Source organism: Nannospalax galili, unplaced genomic scaffold (assembly GCF_000622305.1).
Source record: "Nannospalax galili isolate Female #2095 unplaced genomic scaffold, S.galili_v1.0 scaffold395, whole genome shotgun sequence".
Classification (NCBI taxonomy): domain Eukaryota; kingdom Metazoa; phylum Chordata; class Mammalia; order Rodentia; family Spalacidae; genus Nannospalax; species Nannospalax galili.
The window spans coordinates 133708-154296 of NW_008335527.1; the positions used below are offsets into that span (position 1 = coordinate 133708).

The 20589-nt window shown below is 45.9% G+C and overlaps 1 protein-coding gene across 1 annotated transcript in view; it reads right to left on the minus strand.

The window, feature by feature from the left end:
* Nucleotides 1-2131: 2131 nt before the first annotated feature.
* Nucleotides 2132-20589, minus strand: part of Ppp1r14c (protein phosphatase 1 regulatory inhibitor subunit 14C) — a gene marked incomplete at its 3' end in the record, with an annotated part of 67857 nt that continues 49399 nt past the window's right edge. The window contains exon 2 of the mRNA XM_029562212.1: nt 2132-2215. Within this exon, the coding sequence (XP_029418072.1) occupies nt 2132-2215 (84 nt within the window). The remainder of the gene's footprint in view (nt 2216-20589) is intronic.

The following is a 20589-nucleotide window of genomic DNA, read 5'->3' on the forward strand; positions in this document are numbered from 1 at the left end:
GCCAGGGCTACTTCATGAACACAGGGAAGCAGGTTCCAGGCCACTGGAAGCTTGTACATGTGAACTTGTGGCATCAAGTACAGGACCTACACCAATTCAATTAAACAAGGGCCCAGAGGGGAGGAGAGAAATGGGTGGTGGGCTGGCCCTAGACTGAGAAGTATTGGCAACTGACTGCTACTGGGTGAGGGAGAGTATGCCTTACACACGATCTCTAGAAAGGCTGACTAGACTCCTTTGGAAATTTACACTGAAGGACATCTGAATACAAATGTTTGACTACAGGATAGGACTTAACATGCATGGCAGAATACACAAGGTCTGGTGCGGGGCATGGGGAGACACGGATGGGGAAGGGGTCTAAATTTGATTAAGAACTGTTGAATGAAATTACAGAAGCTCAATAAAATTTTTAAAAATTAAAGCAGGCAACGGTGGGGGGAGGGGCTACCTGGGGAAGGAAGGGAGCCTGTCAGACCCAGGCAGGGGCACAGGAGCAAAAGGTATAATGGCACGTGTGTATGAAAATGCCAAAATGAAACCCATCACGTTGTATGCTAACCTAAAAAAATCAATTTAAATAAAGGTGGATGAGGTATGGTTGATGGTCTACAGAGCGCTGGGGACTCCCTAAGCCAGCACTAGCTAACTGAGTGCTAGTAGGGACCAACTCCTCTCTCTCTGTCTCTCTCTCTCCTTCTCTCTGTCTCTCCAGTGTAACCCAGAGTGATCCTACCCACCCAGTCAATGATACTTTTACTCTTTCTTTGCACATATGAGCACACTCCCTACCTGGTTAATAGTAAAGTAGTCATACTTAAAGTTGAAACCTTGCTTGTACAATATGATGACAGTTACAGTGGACATGGAGAGAGGGCTCTGGCCATGATTCAGCTATAGAGGGTCTTGGGTCCTTAGCGTCTCACTCACCTGGAAACCCTGCTGGAAAGGGGAGGCTGATGACAACCAAAAAAGTTCAAGTTCTCAACTTTAAGGAAACTTAAAAAAATATGTTTTATTTATTATTTTTATTTTATACGTACGAGTGTATTGCCTGCATGTATGTAAGTGCACCATGTTGTGCAATGCCTTCAGAGGTCAGAAGAGGGCATCAAATTCCCCTGGAACTGGAGTTTCAGATGGTTGTTAGTCACCATTTGGATGCTAGGAATTGAACCTGGATATTCTGCAAGAGCAGTCAGTGCTCTTAACTCCTGAGCAATCTCTCCAGCCCCAAGGAAACTCTTTTTATGTCATTACCTTTCCTATAGAATTGTTGTCTGCTTTTTCTCTAACTATTTTCTCTCAACTAAATCTATCCACCAGGAATAATCACTGTAACTGAGGCTCCTCGCCTCCCACGGGGCATTAGTAATTATGAACACATTAAACACATCAATGCTATAAAATGTGCCTTTCAGTAGACTGTCACCATGTGCCACCTGGGACCACCAACAGACACTAATAATAATTACCAGTGGACATTAAGAGCAATGGCAGGTCTTAGGTTAATTAGTTTTACAGACTGCCCAGTGCAGATTTATCAGTGATAGACTTGACCTCCCACGGGAAGAACTGTGTTTTACTGATTTCCACTAAGGAACAATAGCTATTTCATACTCTCCTGTTGCTGCAGAATGCAATCAGGTGAGCGTCTATTAAAAGACATTTTACCAAACAGAATTATATTATAAGCAATCTAATTCTAGAAATTGCTTTCAGGAATGATATGATCCACAGTTGCAAGACCAGAACCTGAGGTCTGGATATTCCCAGTCCCAGCTCAGTCTCTCTCATGCTCCATCTTCGGGGCGTGCTGCCTTCCCTGGAGGATGACCTTTGAGGGGAGAGCCAGCTCTCTCTCCCAAGATAATGAGGCTGGGGAGTGTTAACCCAGAAGGTCTCTGGAGACCTGACTGTAGTCAACAGCTGCTTTATCATCCACATGCAATGGATGAGGGTGAAGAGTCAGCATCCATTACTTTCTGCTCTGCAAAATGCCACTGCTCAAGTCCTACAGATGGGGTGCCAGTGCCCCCATAAGACAGTATCCACTGATGTAAAGTTCTGGAGACCCAAGAGGATTCAAATGTCCATGATTATGAAGTTCTGTATTTTGAAAGCTGCTGACCTGTAATTTTGAAGCTCTTTCTTCCTCGCTGTCAGCATCAAGAAGATCATCAATATCAATCTCTACATCTGGCATTTCTTCTTCCTGGGGGGCAAATAGGAAGGTAGTTAGTTTAGGGAGAAACTAAGTTGACTGAACCAATTTAGCCGAGTTAAATAAAAGACTAGATTATCCATCCAGAGGGATGATGGGTAAGAAGGGGAAGGCTAAACAAGAGGAACAGAGAGCGGAGAAGGACAAAGAAAGACAGAGATGAGGGAGGAAGGGAACAAGGGAAGAGGGGGATGAGGGGAGCAGAGGACAGTTTTGAGTCACACACACACGCACGCACGCACACATGCATGCACACACGCACAGTGGTGGACTGACAGAATACAGAAGGGCTAGAGTTACAGTTTCCTATCCTGTCTACTCTTCTCTTGATGGCTACACCAGTCTTTAGTCCAGACTTACATCTCCCCCTTCACAGCTTCAGGTCTATAGAAAACCTGATTCCAACACAGGCTTTTGGATATCCAACTCAACTTAGCGCGGCACTAATTCAGAGAGTATGCGTAATCCAAGACCCAAGGGAGTTCTGAGAGCACCAAATACAGGCCGAGGCTCACATAGCCCTGTATATCACTGGAAGCCTCCTGATGCCATGAAAAAGAGTTTAGGACACAGCTGACTCCAGAGTGGGCAGAGATGGGAGGAGTAAGAAAAGCAGGTTCTAGATAAAACCACCAGGTCAAACTATATTGGAATAGGTGCCTTATATCGTTCCAACAGTGTGGGTTGGGCAACCAAAGACATTCAGTCCAGAAGAAAGACAAGAAAGACAAAAGACCTCACTAGTTTGGCAGCTGAACTTCTAGAACACAGCGACCCTCAGCTCCTGGTCTCTCTTCTGCTTCGTGACTCTTCCCTACACATTCAGAGCAGCATCGTCAACTGGCAAAATGAGTTAAGGCATAAGACAACTACAGCTTTGTGCTCCGTCTTTCCACATGCAGTCTCCAACTGCTTGACGCTTCTCAAGGATGGCTAAGGGGTGTTGCCAGGAGCTGCAGAGAAAACCACTCATGGCGGCAGCTGGAGTCAGTCCATGTAAGCAAGCTACCAGCTCTTGACTTCCTGGGCAAGGCTGCCATTCTGAATATTTCCTTCTGATAAAATGCATTTATTAAGCAATAGTACTCAACCTTTATGTGTCTGTTTCCAACACAAAAGTGAGGACCCGAGTGCACCCAGGGAAGTGGAGAAACGTGACACTCTTGGTGGCTAAGAACATTCCAGAAACAATCTTTCCCCTGTGAAGGATTCCTGTCAGGAGTGTCTGTCCTGCAGTCAAAAGACCATATGTAGCATGCAGATGAAGATGGCTATGAATTGGGCCTACCACAAAATCATGAACTCACTTAAAACATTATGAGATATGCCAGGCATGGTGGTACATGCATTTAGTCCCAGCACTTGGGAGGCAGAGGCAGGTGAATCTTTGTGAGATCAAGGCCAGCCTGGTATACATAGCAGGTTCGAGGCCAGCTGAGGCTACAGGGAGGCCCTGTCTCAAAAAGACTAAAACACAAAACCCACACCACAGCAACAAAGGAAAAAAAAAGAAAAACATTATGAGAGGTTTGTGTGTGTGTGTGTGTGTGTGTGTGTGTGTGTGTGTGTGTGTGTTTTTTGGTAATTTAGTTGTATAGATCTCAAGCATGAACTCCATAGATGACAATATCATGTTGCAGCATCAAAAGGCTGGACATGCCTGGCAGACCCTCTGCTAAGGTACCAGTGGACCAACCACTGAAAACTCGGATTGCTTCATCAATGTGCATCTTTTAGGTCTTATCCATAAGGTTCCATCTAACGGAAGAAAACTTTCACATTTTCCTGTTTGCACTTAATGACTGTTTACCTATTAACAGAAGTTGGTGAGTTCTAAGTGTGTGGGACAGGGTGGGGTGGGCAGGAGTGTCGGGAGCCGTGCTTACCATAAGCATTGGAAATTAGAACAGTGTCACTTTAAGAGCTTCTGAGCTCTCTGCTTCAGTGGTCAGAGCTGACAGGCTGTACCTGTATGATAAATCAGGTCTTCTAGAAAGTTAGTTTCGGTTTGGTCTGCGGGCACCGGAAGCTGCAGCTTCGTGCGGTATCCATAGTAACCCTTTTGTTTCTGTTAGTAAAAATCACCTAGGTAACCCCAACTCCAGGTCAGACAAAAAGGACCTGGGGGACCCCACAGTTCAGTTTCTTCTGGAGATCTCTCTTCGACCTGTACCTGCCTTCCTTTCAATAAATTCCTCGCATAACTTCAGACTTTGGCCTGAGTGTCCTTCTTGTTGAAGACCCAAGCCTGGTGGGCTTGGGGGGCGTTCGACAAGGGCACAGGAGGATTCAATGTTTTGTTGAGAGTAAATCTGCAGGTCCTTTCTCCTAGCAGGAGCATGTTCTCTTGAGCCTGACAAGCTAGGCCAAGGCTAGCTGTGCCACTAACACATTGTTTGACTATCTGAAGGGTTTTAAAATCTCTCTAGAGTCCATTTCCTCACCTGGGTTAATAAAATCCACCTTTCTCATAAGGTTGATGTGTAGATCGAATTAGTTCACTGACATCAAGTTCTCGGAATATTATCTGGCACATACCTGGTGCTAAGCACTTTGAAGGTAGAGCCAGCTCTTTTTCTCCCACGATAATAAGGCTGGGTGGTGTTATTATTTCTATAATATCATAAGACATGAAAACTGAACCTTAAGTAGAGGGACAATTTTAACATTGTTAAGTTTTATTAGGATCGAAACTCCGTAGTCTTATTAGGGTTAAGAAAAAAAAAAAAAGAGAGAGAAAAAAATGTGTCTCAGAACATTCCAGTGACCTCAGACCTGGGGACAACCGTTTCTGCCTGGAAACTAGCTATAGTAAAAAAATAAAACTCAGTCACTGGGTTCCCAGGAATCGTAATGCTCTAGAAGGCAGGTGTACCTCTAACTATGAAAACAGTCATGGGAATTTACTTTGCCCTGGGAATGTCATCTACATACACTGATGAACACAGGTATCACTAGCCTCAATGGCATTGTTGCTGGGCTGCTGTGCCCACCCCCTTTCCCAGAATCCATCCATTCCACACTTGGATTCAGTTAGTTGGCTTCTCAGACTGGCACAAAGTAGCTATTTATCCCCTTTCAAGGTTCATCCCCTTTTAGAACAGGGCAAGGCAGGAAGCTGGGCATCAATGTGGCTCCATCAGAGAAGAGAGTGCTGGGGGGTTTCAAGGCTCCAAGGCTGGTTGCCAAAACATTGGGAAACCCATGCAGACTGTGGACCCTGCTTTGCTCTGTGAGTGCCAGCCTTCTGGAACACCACTAATTTCCCCTCCATCACACTGGCATCCTTTCACTTCAGTGTTCTTGGGACCAACCATCTAATTTTGTATGTGTTTGAAATCATGGCGAGAAGGAACACTGTCGGGGAGAAACAAAGCTATTGGGGGACCCGAAATAGAAGGCAGTAGGTGTAGCTTGAAAGAAAATGGCCTCGACTCCATCAGACTCTCCACAGTAAAAGCAACAGTGGGGCGGTGAACACCAGCAATGAGACTTGTTGGTTTACAGAACAATGGAACAGGGGCACAGGGGACTGTGGGAGGCCCTGGGGCAGGTGACTCTCCCAGAGGCATCCCCGGGCCAGTGAATGACTGAAGCCACGAAAGACTGGTCCTGAACACCAGCTAGAATATGTTGCATGTGTGTTTCAGAAGGTGCAGCTGGAAATAAATTCAGCTCCATCTGCAGCTCAGCACAGCTTGAATCTCTACTAAATACAGCTGGAACACCTTTGCAGGTCTCAGCTGGCTCTATTCAAGAAAGAGCAAAACAGACAGACCCACAAGTTTCAATCTATGCAACAGAGGAACAGGGCATAGACCCTGTTCAAGGAATGGGAGCCAAGGGCAGCTTAGAGTCCCCTGTTCTAGGAGGTGAAACACAATCAGTAAGAATGCCTCTTCAGAACAGTGCAGCAGCCCCCACCCCCACCCCATCCCACAAAGCAAATATCACTGAAACAGCACAGATGCTGATACAAACTTGATCAAACAAGCTTGGACTTGTGTGATGATGTCTGCCCCAGGCAGGAGACTTCCTAGGCCATGTGTCCTCTCATTAGGAATGCACAGGGCTCTGGCTCTCTGTTACCTACTGAGTATGACCCATTTCCCCTAACCTGGAGAGCTGAGCTGTTTAAACATGGTCATGACAGGTGATGTTTAAATTCATGACAATGAAAGCCAGACACTGGGATTTCAGTTTCTTGTTCTTACCAGCTCAGTAGCTCAAGCAGAGAGTGGCTTCTATGCAAGAAAACACAGATTTACAACTTTTCATCATCAATCCCTGGATCCACTAGCCCTCCAGGCCAGAGTCAGGAAGCAAAGCCCATTTCTCTTCTCAAAAGGGACTGATGGGGTACAGCAAAATGTCCAGTGTCTGAAGGTCAGTTCTGAGAGGCAAAGTCAGGTGTCTGGGAAAGCCTGAGCTGCTTTTGCAAGAGGTAATGCTGATGCACAGTGAGGATTCACTGACTAGTCACGACCACCTTAGACATCCATGCTTTTTACCCATCTGTGAGTCACTGCTTCACCAGATGCTTTGGAGGCCTGAGGCAGCCAGGTTCAGTGAGCACATGAGGAATATAGAGTAGGGACATCAAAAAGCTGCATACACATGGGCTCTCTTTAGGCCTGGACTCAGCCCGTACCTGAATAACAAGATCTCTGTACTAGAGGAAGGAGGCAACCAGTGGCCCAGATACTTTCCCCTAAAGAGAAGAACATTCAGTCTTTCTAGCGGTGAAGCTTACATATGTTCCACCCTATGTCACATGGCTTTTTGTAATTGTGAGATGGCCACAGTCACAGGGTGGGTAGGAATTAGATCCACCCACAATTTTGACCAAACAGTAAGTCAGCCCATTTTCCTTTACTAATTTCTGTTTTCTAACTTATTTGAATATAGGGAAACAAAGATGGTGGGTTTAAATACCCACCATGGCAGCAGTACCTATGAACAAAGTCATCATCTCTCCACATCTTTCTAATCACACACTTGTTGAGAATCTACTGTGTACAAGGCATTGTGATTCAGGCACGGGAAGGAAGCCTCAGCCCAGCTTAAACAAAGTGACTACCAACAACACTCCAAAAGTCAGAGACAAGACAGAGTGCTTAAGTGAGTCTGAAGACGACAAAACGCACCCACTGGGGCAGGCTGGGAGTTTCACAGGGGAAAAGGCAATTAATCTTTCCTTATGGAATAGAAGGCTCTAGACAGATGTAGATGGGGAGGGGTCACTCAAGAGGCGAAATGGAACACAGGCAACAGAAATAAAACATGTACTCAGAGTGTGGGGATTTAGAACAGTCCCCAGTTCTAGGCTGTAACTATTAATGTGACAGAGGCCAGAGAGAAGTCAGATGAGGCAGTCGGGTGCTAAAAGAAACGGTGGGCCAGGTAGAAGCTAGGCGAAATGGAACACAGGCAACAGAAATAAAACATGTACTCAGAGTGTGGGGATTTAGAACAGTCCCCAGTTCTAGGCTGTAACTATTAATGTGACAGAGGCCAGAGAGAAGTCAGATGAGGCAGTCGGGTGCTAAAAGAAACGGTGGGCCAGGTAGAAGCTAGGGGAATAGGGCCCAAGGAAAGGCAACCAAGGACACTCCATGCATACTTTCTGTTACTTTTGAGGAATATGTCCTCAGGGATGCCAGATTTTCCAAGTTTTCAGGAAAAAACCAAACCCAAAATAGAGATCCTTAATGTAAAAACAAAAAACAAATCTCAATTTAAAAAAAAAAAAAAAAAAAAAAAGCTTACTAAGAATTCCTTAAGGGCCTGGGCAGGAGAAACAAACTCTAACAGCCATAGGAAGTCCTGCCTTACAGAGACCATGGCCACCAAAAGGCCCCTGAACAAAGAAACAAAAGGACAGAGGGAGGAGCTTCTTAGTCATGGGCCCAGGCTGACTGGGTGGCTGGGAGGCTGGGAGGACAGGGCTGTCCTCATCCAGGAGGGAGGCAACTGGGCTGGAATGAGAGTCATGGTAAGGAGGGAAGAAAGGGTTTTAAAAGAGCGAAAATTAGGAAAAGCAAACAGAGGGATCCAGGGATGAACGGGATGCTGGAGAAAGGAGGGAAAAGTAAAGAGCAGACCCAGGTTCTGAGCTCCAGAGGGTCTAGAGCAAGATGGAAGGAACAGGGACACTGGGACCTTGAAGATACAAACTACCCAATAGTGATGTCAGGATAACCAGCCCTCACCCCAACTAAGAGGCAGAGGCAGGGTGCCCACTCTGCAATGCACAGGGCACACTGTGGTAGTGAGTGACAAGGTACAGCTCTGGTCAGATGGCTGCAGTGCGAGGGTTCAGCACAGGCTCTGGCCTTGGGATATAAGGATGCAGGGAGGCAGAGTATCAAGACAAGATCATCTGTAATGTAACATATGCACTCCACCACACATACACACCACCATGCCCCACACAGTCCCACACTGCCACACACCATACCATGCATTCTCTCTCTCTCTCCCTCTCTCTCTCTCTCACACACACACACACACCCACACACACACATGTGAATGTAAACTAACATACATACATTCAACACATGCCACTCTCTACACAATGCCTGTACAAACACACACATATTACACACACACACACACACATATACACACTACTGTGTAGATGTTTCCTCCTTTTTGAAATACTCCCTTGTGGAGCAACCAGTGTAGGCTCATGAAGTTTGCAAGACTCACAGGCCCCTCCCCAAGATTTTAAACACAGCAAACAATTGCTGGGGAAGAGGAGCCCCTTCAGTTACATAGCAGCCAGCAAGTTGCTGGGCAGCCCCATGGATAGAACTTTTGTGAGTTAAGTCATCACCTATGCTGAGGGCTGGGCCTTTTGGTGACGCTGTGCCCAAGTCATTCGTGTAATCCCAGTAAGTTCATTGGTTCACCAAGCTGGATTTGGATGGAATTGTTTCTTTGCTCTGTCACTGACCTGTCTATTTGGAGGAAAAAGAAATCGACTCCTCAGGAAAAGTCACACAGTACATACAGTACATACATACACCTCCCACACACCACAACATACACACACACACACACACACACACACACACACACACAAATAACTAACCAGAAGATTCACACTCGACCCTGGGAGGGGTCCTGTAAGTGTTCACAAAAGGCAAGTCTCTCCCTGCTGCAGAAGTGAGGGGCTGACAGGAACGCTCAAGCTAAAATTTAACTTGAAAATGCATCATGTTTTCTAGTTCCATGCAATACCACTCAACAGCACCATGGGATGAAACTGCTATGCAGACTGGCAGCTCCAGAGAGTCGGGGGGGGGGGTGCTGCAGGAAGAGGGGGCGAGGAACATGGCATGTATGAGCCATTATAGCCTATGCAAACATTTGTGAGAAAACCAGCTAACCACCTGATGTCTCACCTGTCTATAAGCCTGTGTGGAGCAGGGCGGCGGGGTGCTGGCATAAGAGACAAAGTAAGAACCGAACCCTTGGGATTGTGTGAGCTTTCAATGAAAATATTTACACTTCATGATTTCATTCTCATGACAATCCCCCCGAATTTCCTATAAACAAGCATATTCTCAGAATGGCTGCCCGAGACCATGTCGTGCTGGGCCCACTCTGCATCTACACATTGCATCAGACAGAATTATGTTAGCTGTCATGGGCTAATGAAAAAAGGCCAGAAGACAGACTCAACGTATAAATTTAATATAGGAGTGACTCGTTCACACTAAGTGATGCGGGAAGATGTCACTCAAAGGACACTGAGCTACAGCAATCTCTAGAATCCCTGCTCCAAAAGAATAAAGTCAGCCTTCGGGTAAGTTAATGGCAAACATTTTGGTTGCATGGCTTATACTTTATGTTTAATTTGCAAGTCTGATATGATTTTATAATTGGAAGAACCATAAGCATAAAGAGTTTATACCCGGTTTTAAGTGATACATATTTAAATAGTGTTATAACATTAAACATTTAAATTAGCATCTGAAAGAAATTATTCCCACTTAAAAAGGGGCCCAACCAACCTATGGTGCATCATAGAAAAATATCAAAATATGGGGGATAAAGGGAAGACCTCCGAAGCTTTCAGGAGGAAAACAGGTTATATACTGAAGATTAGAAAATCAAGACCAGCAGGCTTCCCAGCAGAAACACTGAGTGCTTAAAGCCAGAAGCATGGGCTTTGTCTGTTTTGTATAACTGTAACAAGAGGTCTGAGGCTGGAAGACTTGCAAAGAAAGGAAGTCTATCTAGCTCATGATTCTGGAGGATCAAGAGCATGATACCAGCATGCTCCTGTGAGGGCCTCATGGTGGTGGCATCACATGTAAGAGGTCACATTGAGAGGCAGGAAATAAGATGCAGGGGAGGGGTGAGGCTCATGTTTTTATGAAAGCCTGCTCATTTGGAAATTGACCTATACCTGTGAGATCAAACCCACTCTGCAAGACCAACATTAATCCTTTCATAAGGGTAGAGCTCCCATGTTGTAACAACATTCCACCTCTTTAAAATATTTTATGTGTATGAGTGTATTGCCTGCATGTATGTGAGTGCACCCGTGTCTCCTGCAAGAGCAGTCAGTGCTCTTAACCTCTGAGCCATCTCTCTAGCCCCGATATTCTACCTTTTAAAAGGTTCCATCAGTTCATCACCACACTGAGGACCATACCTCCAGCACCTAAGCCTTCAAGGATAAACCATATCCAAATCATATCAAGCAGTAGCCCCAGAATCCTAAAAAAAGGGATGCTTTCTAACTTAGGTGCCTACCTCCTCCCAAGATGGTTGATCATGAGTAAAAGGAAAAACCATAGGCATTTTGACACATTGGGTCTTATATCTCAACATATTCGCCTCCCATACTGGAAAGAAGCACTCCAGAAAAAAGAAAGAATCAACTAAGGAGGTCACTTGGATGCTGGTTCAGGAAGCTTAGAGGTGTATAAACAAATGATGAGGAGGTTCAGGAAGGTGTATAAACAAATGATGAGGAGGGACAAGCAGGCAGAAGCTTGGAGAGTGGCAGTGGGCCAGTGCAGTGTCTAGGAGCCTCACTGACTAGACGTAGGGCCAGTGCCCAATGGACGCACAACGCACATCATTGCCATCTAATGTGACCAAGGTAGGATGTCCTTATCTTGGGCATTAAACAGAACTAACATGTGAACTTTGTTCCAGTTTGATGCCTACGGTATTTTTCTAGAATGTACTTATTTAAAAGTTAAATAATCTCCAAGAGCTAAAGTTTGCTTAGGCCTGAGTAACCAGTTCTGTGAACTACCCCTAAAAGCATCACGACAGCCAAAAGTAATGTCACACACCTGTAACCCCCGCACTGGGGAGGTGAAGGCAGGAAGATTAGGAGTTTAAGAACATCTTGCGCTACACAGCCAGTTAAAAACAAGTCTGGTCTATACAAGGTACTTTAATGGAATGCCCACAGGTTCGTGTGTTTGAATACTTGGTCCCCACCTGGTGGTTCTGTTTGGGAAGGCTGTGGGAACCTTTAAAAAGTGGTGCCTTTCCTGGAGAAGGTAAGTCACTAGGGGGTGGGCTTTGAGGTTTTATAGCCTGGCCCCACTTCCTGTTGACTCTCTGTCTCTGCTTTCTGAGTGCAGATACAATGTGATGAGCCAGTTCCTGCCACTACCACCATGACTTCCCTGTCATGACCAATGTATCCCCTCTGAAATGAAATGGTAAACCAAAATAAACCCTTTCTCCCTGGAATACTTTTATCAAGGCATTTCATCACAACAACCAGAAAAGAAAATAAGACAGACCCTATTCAAAATCAAACAAACAAAACCCCCACAACACCCTGACCACATTTGACACTGTGATAAAGGGATGCTTTACGTTCTGTTTATGGGAACTCCTGTTTTTATTTCTCAAGACAGTAGATCTTAGCTCATCTTTGTCCCACACTAATGTTCATTCCTGAGGCAATCAACATATATATAAGTGACAATTGCCACAAATGGGAGAGAGCTGCCCAATGTGATATCACAGTCCCCGTACCGTCTGCCTCCTTAACCTTCTGCTTGTGGGAACACATTTAGCACTTCCAGTATTATTTATTAACAAATGACTTGTGACACACCCACGTGTCATAGCAGTCGATTCTCACTGCTGCCCCAACCTTGCAACAACATAAAACAAACACTGGCTGGTAGTCAGGAAAATTCACATTATTGGTAATGTTAGATTATTCTAGAACAAGGCACATCTACATCAGGTTCTCAGAGCTCCAGGGAGTCTGTGAAGCATCTGCTTACTGAGCAATCACAGGCAAAGATAAGGAATGAGCCACTGACACATGTGTGCTTTTCATGGGCTTCTTCAGGAGAAGACAGATGATAAATATGTTCAGTGTGAATATCTCTTATCTGAAACACGTGGGATCAGACTGAATTGGATTTCAGGTTTTAGAGCAAAGACGACTCACTAAGCATCCCTAATATTCAAAAATTCTATGTTTGCTTTTAATTTTTAATTTATCTTGTTGTTGTTTTGGTCTTTTTTGAGGAAGTGTCTCCCCGTAGCCCCAGCTGGCCTAGAACTCACTAAGTAGACCAGGCTGGCCTTGAACTCAAAGAGGTCTACCTGCCTCTGCCTCCCAAGTGCTGGGATTAAAGGTGTGTGCCACCATGCCTGGGTTCAATGTTTGCTTTTTAAAAAAATTATTGTATTAAATTATTATTATTGTATGTGCATGTGGGTTGCACACATGCATGTGCTACAACTCATGTGGAATTCAAGAGCAACTTGAGGGAGCTGGTTCTCGCCTTCCACCATGTGGGTTTAGGGAATGAAACTCACAGGTCATTAGGCTTGTGAAGCAAGCACCTTTACCCACTGAGCCACCTCAGCAGTCATTTTGTTTCATTTTATTGTGTTGTGCTGTGTTTTATTACAGTGCCTGGGGATTTGCATGTATGAAGTAAATGGTCTGTCACTATGCTACCCCCTCAGACCCCAAATCTAATGCTCTTGAGTGCCAACATGACAATCAAAGTATTGATTTGGGAGCATTTTAGATTTCAGAATTTCAGAGAAGAAATCCTCAAACTGTATAATATTCACTGTGAAACATGGAAATAAGCATTTTGGAGAAAAACTAGCCAGGAGAGAGGGAAGGAAAGAAGGGACTTACCATCTTAAAAGGGTGGGACTCAGTGAGATGCATCTGAATAAAATACTAGATTAGAAAGGGACGGGGAGAACCAATCACCCGCTGGGAGAAGAACGGGTATCAAATGCTATCTGAACAGCTGTAGGTAAAGGAGCATGGGTTCCCCATGGGACACTTGGGACTGGTGTGAGGGGAGGAGAAGCCAAGCCTGTGGAGAGAATCAGAAGCCCCTAAAAAGCCTCTGGCACAGTGGATGACCATAAGGAAACAGTCTTCCAGACAGTTGGCCTGGAAGTTCCAGTTACTCATATGAACTCACAGCAACGGTGACAGCATTCACAAGTCCCAGGCAAGCTCAAACCAGATAAAACCCCAACATAGACATGGGGAAGTCGGTAAGAAATCCCAGCCCAACCTAAGAAACTTTTGGCAACTGATGGCTACTGGGAGGGGAAGAGTCAGTCTCTTTCATTGATGGAACTCTTAGTACATTAACCAGGCTCCAGAGAATGGACCCACACTGAAGGACATTGGGGACACAAATTAGACACACACACACACACACACACACACACACACACACACACACAAAGAATACATTAAATTGGACTGGGGCAGTAAGGAGAGGTGCAGACAGGGGAAGGGATCTACATACCATCAAATTACATTGTGTGAAAATCTCAAAAGCCTATAAAAATTGTTTTAAAGCTTCTGACATGTACTGGGAGCCACAACAGCCATTGGTGGGTCTGAGCAGAGGGGTGACATGATCTTATTTACCTTTGAAAGATTTCACCACAGCTACCTGTTGAAGAATGGGCTTCAAGGAAGCAAGGGCATCACCACAGCCCCAGAAATAACTCATAAGAGACAACACTGGCTTAGAGCAAGCAGTTGCATGATGTGTATTCTCTTCTTACAACTGACCTCTTATGTGGGTCACTGCTGATCCAAACCTCACAGCGAACTGAGGTGCTTAGGCAGCTCCTGGTGGGGTCTGTAGCAGGTGGAAGCTGATGATTTTGCCAGAAGGTGATCATCAAGTGCACACTGACTAAACTGGAGCAGCAGGGTATGAGATGAACAGGGGGCTTGGTGCTACAGACTAGGAAGTGAGAGAGGGCACCAGACATCAAGATGCCTGCTCCCAGAAGTCAGCAGGGCTACTAGACAAGAGCTGAGCTGATGACGGGCTGACTTGGACGGTGGCAGAGCAACAGGAAACCAAGCTGAGGGTTTCCCTAGGTTGCAACTCATTGGCCCACTGCAGCTTTCTTTTTCTCTCCCACGGGATAGGTGGTAGGCATTGCCAGCACCCCAGGACTCTCATCTGTCACCCCCAAACTCTCCCTACCTCTAGTAATTCATTTTAGGAGCACAGCTGCAGACATCACTTAGCGCTCCAAACATAGCTAAATAAAAACCTTTCAAAGATGCAGAGGGCTGGGAAGATGTCTCAGTTAGTAAAGCACTTGCCTTGCAAGCACAAGGACCTGACTTTGAGCCCCAGAACCCGTGTAAAAAGGGAACACCAAGCATAGTTACACATGGGGTTTGCTGGCCAGCTAACCTAGCCTACTTGGCAAGTTCCAAGCCAGTGAGAGACAGTGTCTCAAAAGCTCATGATGAGCCGGGCATGGTGGTGCACACCTTTAATCCCAGTACTCAGGAGGCAGAGGCAGGTGGATCTCTGTGACATTGAGGCCAACCTGGTCTACATAGCCAGTTCCACGCCAGCTGGGGCTACAGGGAAACTCTGTCTCAAAAAGACAAAATAAAAGGGCTCAAGATGGATGTCAATATGGGGAACAAGAGCTGAGGACTGAGGTTGTCCTCCGGTCTCCACATGTATGCACACACACATACATGTGACTCCCCAAACACAAGTGTACCTACATATACACATACACGAACACATATACAAATAAATGCATACACAGAAAAATGCAGAATCAGGCAGAAGTGGTGGGATACACCCATCTTTGGTCTCAAATTCTCTTGAGCTCTTTCAAGGTCAAAGGATACCAGAGTCTGAATGAAGAAAGCACAGAATGGGAATCAAAGAACCAAGCCTTAGTTTTCTTACACCTGTTCCAGGCTGCCCCTGCTGCTCAGTGCAGTGAGATGCCAGGTCAGAGACAGATGGTGGCCTGGCCAGAATGTGCAGTGAGGAGAGAGACAGGCCTAGATTAAAGTTCTGTGCCTGCCACCTACCATCTGTGGAGGTTGGGGTAAGGCAGCTCTACCTCTTCTTTATTTCCCACCCACATCACACACGGCTATTGCCTCTTTCTTGGGCTTGAATAGTGGCCACAAAGAGGCCCAGGCATGTAGCACAAGCCCATCAGTACATGGCAAAGGAATCACAGTGGGTAAAAAGTGACTGGCACATGTAATCCATCAATTCCTCTTTCAAACATAAATAAATGTTCACTCTGTCTCTTCTTGGGGCTAGAGAGATGGCTCAGAGGTTAAGAGAACCAGCTGCTCTTGCAGAGGACCAGGATTTGATTCCCAGTACCTACATGGGAACTAACAACTGTCCTAAACTCCAGTTCCAGGGCATCTGACTCCCTCTTTTGACCTCTGAAGGCACTGCACAACATGGGTGCACCTACCTACATGCAGACAATACACTCATACACATGAGATACAAATAAAATATTTTTAATTAAATAAATAAATCTTCTTGAGACTCTTTCATTGCTGATATCTGAAAAACACAAGTGACCTAACATATCACCAACTTGTTGGTAAAACCACAAAAATAAGAAAAAGTAAGCAAAAATCCCCAAGTGTAGAGCTTTCTGGAAGCTATAAGGCTTTGCTCTGCCCAGGAATACTTAACTGCTCACAGCTGGAGGTTAATGATCCTAAAGTGACAGGAAAACCAGGAGGCTGCTCCTGGAAAAGGTCTAAGAGTAACGCTAGCTACGATGGCTCATAAGGATGGCGAAGACCACCTTCCTGGCCAGGACTGATGACATGAAGGCTTATGCCAACTGCACTGATCTCCAGCAGTGCCTCCTATCAAGGGCCCAGCTTTCCATGGAAGCACTACATCAAGACACCCAAGTATGTCCTGGGGCAGCCGGTAACAACAACATGAGGACACCCGCCTTTAAAAGACAGCCACCCTCACTCATTCGACAAGGGCCGGGGCTCAAGACTGTGGCCAAGGCAACCCACCAATACATGCAAGTCAATGTTGGGCCACAGGTAACAGACACAGACCTTGAAACAAAGAAACAAAAAAATCAGTGTTACCCAGAGAGAGGATAAGGCAAGTGTCCTAGTTTGTTTCTCCATTGCTGTGACAAAATACTCTAAGCAATAGCAACTTGGGGAGGAAAGGGTTTGTTCAGTGTACATCTCCCAAGTCACAGTTCTTCAGGGAGCCCAAGGTAGGAACTCAGGGCAGAAACCTGGAGGCAGGAGCTGAAGCACAGGCCATGGAGGAACACTGCTTACTGGTTTGCTCCCCAGGCCCCTGCTCAGCCTGCTTTCTTATGCAACACAGGCCCACCTGCCCAGGGGTGGCACCACCCACAGTGGGCTGGGCTCTCCCACATCACTCAATAATCACGAAAATAACCCACAGACATGGCCACAGGCCAGTTCAATTCCCCAATTGAGGCTCCCTCAACCCAGGTGTGTCAAGTTGACACTAAAGCTATCCAGCACAGCAAGGTAATCTAGCTTTTCCCTAAGAATCACACTCTGCTTGTCTTGTTTCCCAGGAATTTAGTGATCAGCCTGAGCTGAGAGAGGATGGTCCCTACCAACCACGAGAGTGAAGATACACAGGAGCCAAGCAGAGCTCTCTTTGGCTGGGAAAACTCAAATGACCCTGTGGTGGCGTAAAGATAAAGAGATGAAGACTTGTATAGTACATGGAGAAGACAGTTCCCTACACTACCAACCTATCTTCATGTTGCTCATGAGGGAACTATTCTCTTGGCAACTTGGGCCACTGTGGTATTGGGTTTTCTAACTCAGGACACTGATCCACACTATTCCCCCTCCTGCCTTGAGAAGACTCCTACACTAGTTATGGTCAAGTTCATTCATGATTGGCAAAGGCATAAAGTGAGTCCAAAAGATCATGCGGAGAGAGGCCACTTGGGGGACTGGAACAAGGCAAGCAGGTGCCTTGCACTTCCCAGCTCACAAGACTACTGTGGAAATGAGCTATCAAAACATGAAAAGGCCTGGAGGGGTCTTAAGTACTACTACATGAAAAGAAAAACGTTCTGGAAAGACTCCACACTGAGTGGTTCCAATCATAGAACACTGAAAATGTGAAGATGTTAGGGGAGGAGAAAAATATGTAGTGGCTGCCAGGAGCGGGAGGCATGAACAGGTAGAATGCAGGGCATTTTCTCTGGATAATCTCCTAAGGATGGATACTTGTCACCATACATTTGGTAAAACTCAGTTAGAGAATAAACACACACACATACCCTTCACAGTGTGTACAAGACAGAGTGAACCCAGATGTAAGCTGTGGACTTAGTTAACATATGTATCAAGACTGACACGCTCTTGGTATGAAGTGTTCCACACTAATACAAGATGGTACATAAAGAGAAACTGGAGTGGAAGTGGGGGGGGTAGATGAGAATTCTCTTTACTTTCTACTGAATAGTTCTGTAAATTCAAAACCTAAAATCTATCTACTAAAAGAACAAATGAGGGGCTTGGAGGATGGTTCAGTTGATAACATCCTTGCTGTGTAAGCACAAAGACCTGAGCTCAACCCCAATACCCACATAAAAAGTCAGTTGCAGAGGTGCAGGCCTGTAATTCCAGGGCTGAGAAGGGAGAGACAGGAAGATTCCTGGACTTCACCAGTCAGCCCATTTATGTGAACTGATGAGCTCCAGGATCAGTGAGAGACCCAGACTCAAAAAGCAAGGCAGAGAGCGATAGGAGAAGACATCTGACATCAATATCTGGCTTCCACAAGCATTTGCGTGTACATGCACAAACACGAACACACACACAAATGATTTTTTTTCTATGGTGGGTGGTGACAGTGTATGGGAAATAGTTACCAACCCTCCTGTTAATGAACTGTGTCAATTCTTACAAGACTGACTGTGGAAAAGTTACCATGTGTGGGCCAAATTATGACAGCCACCTGACACTGATGCAGGACCTGAGCCCTCAACAGCACCACAGAAACCAGATCAAGCTGTGTGGGAGGCACCATGAGGCATGGCTGAGCCAGGGAAAGAGCTGCTAAGCTGTCCAAAGCCTGTGCTTCCTGGAACGAGACTCCCACTCAGTGTTGAGAGAAGCCAGGGTCACAGCTGACAGTAGCCTGGCCAAGCCTTAAAACAGACAAGAGTACAAATAAAAAAAGGAGACACCAAGCCAGGTAGGAGAGCCTGAAGCAGGGCACTGTTAGCACAGCCTGGAAGGAGCAGATGGGCCAGGCGACTGCCTCATCCACGGTGCCCACAGCCTGCGTGGCAGTTGAGGCCCAGGGGATGGATGAAGAGAGGAACTTAGACTCGATGCTGGCAAGCCTGTCCAATTGTTCTGAATGAACTTGCTAGAAATTTTCTTTCTGCACTTCCTTTCCACAATATGGAAGGGGAAAGATCTCATCCTTGGTACGAGGAATACACCACGGTTGGAGAGAACATGGGCCCACCTGCCTTTGGTCAAATTCCAGTCTTAGGGAGAGGCCAGTCCCTAAAGAAACCATTTAACCATGGCTTGCATATGAAACAAGGAGACCAAAGGGCAAACTCCTTTGTAAATAATTATCATAACCATTTATGTGTCCCAAATGTGCTCTGTGCAGGCAGAATGACTGGTCACAGGATACCCACACAAATCCCCTCCACCCTGACCCACCATCCAACCCTCCTCCAAGGCTGTCAGCCCTGTGTGCTAAGCATCCCTGAATCCGCACTTTTCACCAGTGAGTTCATGCCCACAAGACAAAGTCTCTTTATCTCTGACTAAGCTACTACAGGAAACTTCAAACTGACTCTCTCTCTCTCTCTCTCTCTCTCTCTCTCTCTCTCTCTCTCTCTCTCTCTCTCTCTCTCTCTCTCTCTCTCTCTCTCTCTCTCTCTCTCTCTCTCTCTCTCTCTCTCTCTCTCTCTCTCTCTCTCTCTCTCTCTCTCTCTCTCTCTCTCTCTCTCTCTCTCTCTCTCTCTCTCTCTCTCTCTCTCTCTCTCTCTCTCTCTCTCTCTCTCTCTCTCTCTCTCTCTCTCTCTCTCTCTCTCTCTCTCTCTCTCTCTCTCTCTCTCTCTCTCTCTCTCTCTCTCTCTCTCTCTCTCTCTCTCTCTCTCTCTCTCTCTCTCATCCCTCTCTGGTGCAAACTGTAATCTGCGCCAGAATGACAACTTTAAGATCTGCTATTCAACTACTGAGATCATTTGCATGAAGTTCTTACCAACATCTGTGCACGGCCGTGAGCTGAACTCCTGATCTCCTCTCCATTCTGTACCCCACCTAGGCCTCTCCACAAGGCTTCTTCTACACATGCTGGGTACAGGAGTATGTGCTCTCACATGAACTACCATTTCCTAAGGGGAAATGTTCTTAACCATCCCCAGGAGCAGAGTCTCCACCCCACAAAAGCTGGTTTATAATACCACATACCTCTTCTTTCTTGAACATTCACCAATTTATATCAGCCAGTCTGTCCCAGAACTGTCCACAGAGCTAGACACACAATCAGCAACTACTTTTCTTAGTTAAAGGACAAGCGGTTCCCTGGTTCTAAGTAGGCATTATTATCATCTCTAGTCAAAATTGTTGGTCCTGAGCATCTTGCCTAAAGAAGCTCACAGATTAGTTTTGACAGCTGGACAGTCTGACCCCCAAATTATGGTCTTATCCATTTTGCTTTTAAGACATTACACGAGTGGGAGGAGATTTCTCCCTTGGTATTTCAGGGACCTGTGGAGCATCAAGGGAGAATGCTGGAACTCTTTTAGTAGTGGAGCCCCATAATCTAGGAGCCACAGTGTGGCCCAGCCACTCACAACCATCAGGACCCCTGGGAGCTCCACAGAGAGTCAGAGTATGACAACAGCATTGGGACAGTCATAGGTCCACAGCCCTTACAAAATACATATGAACAGACTTAGGATATCAGTGAAGACTTGGGGAAGTGGGCAAGTTTGGGAATAGTTGAATATCTCTGGAGAACATGTGAACCTCAGCTGAAAGACTGGGCCTTGCCTTTAAAAACAGTGGAAAGGAT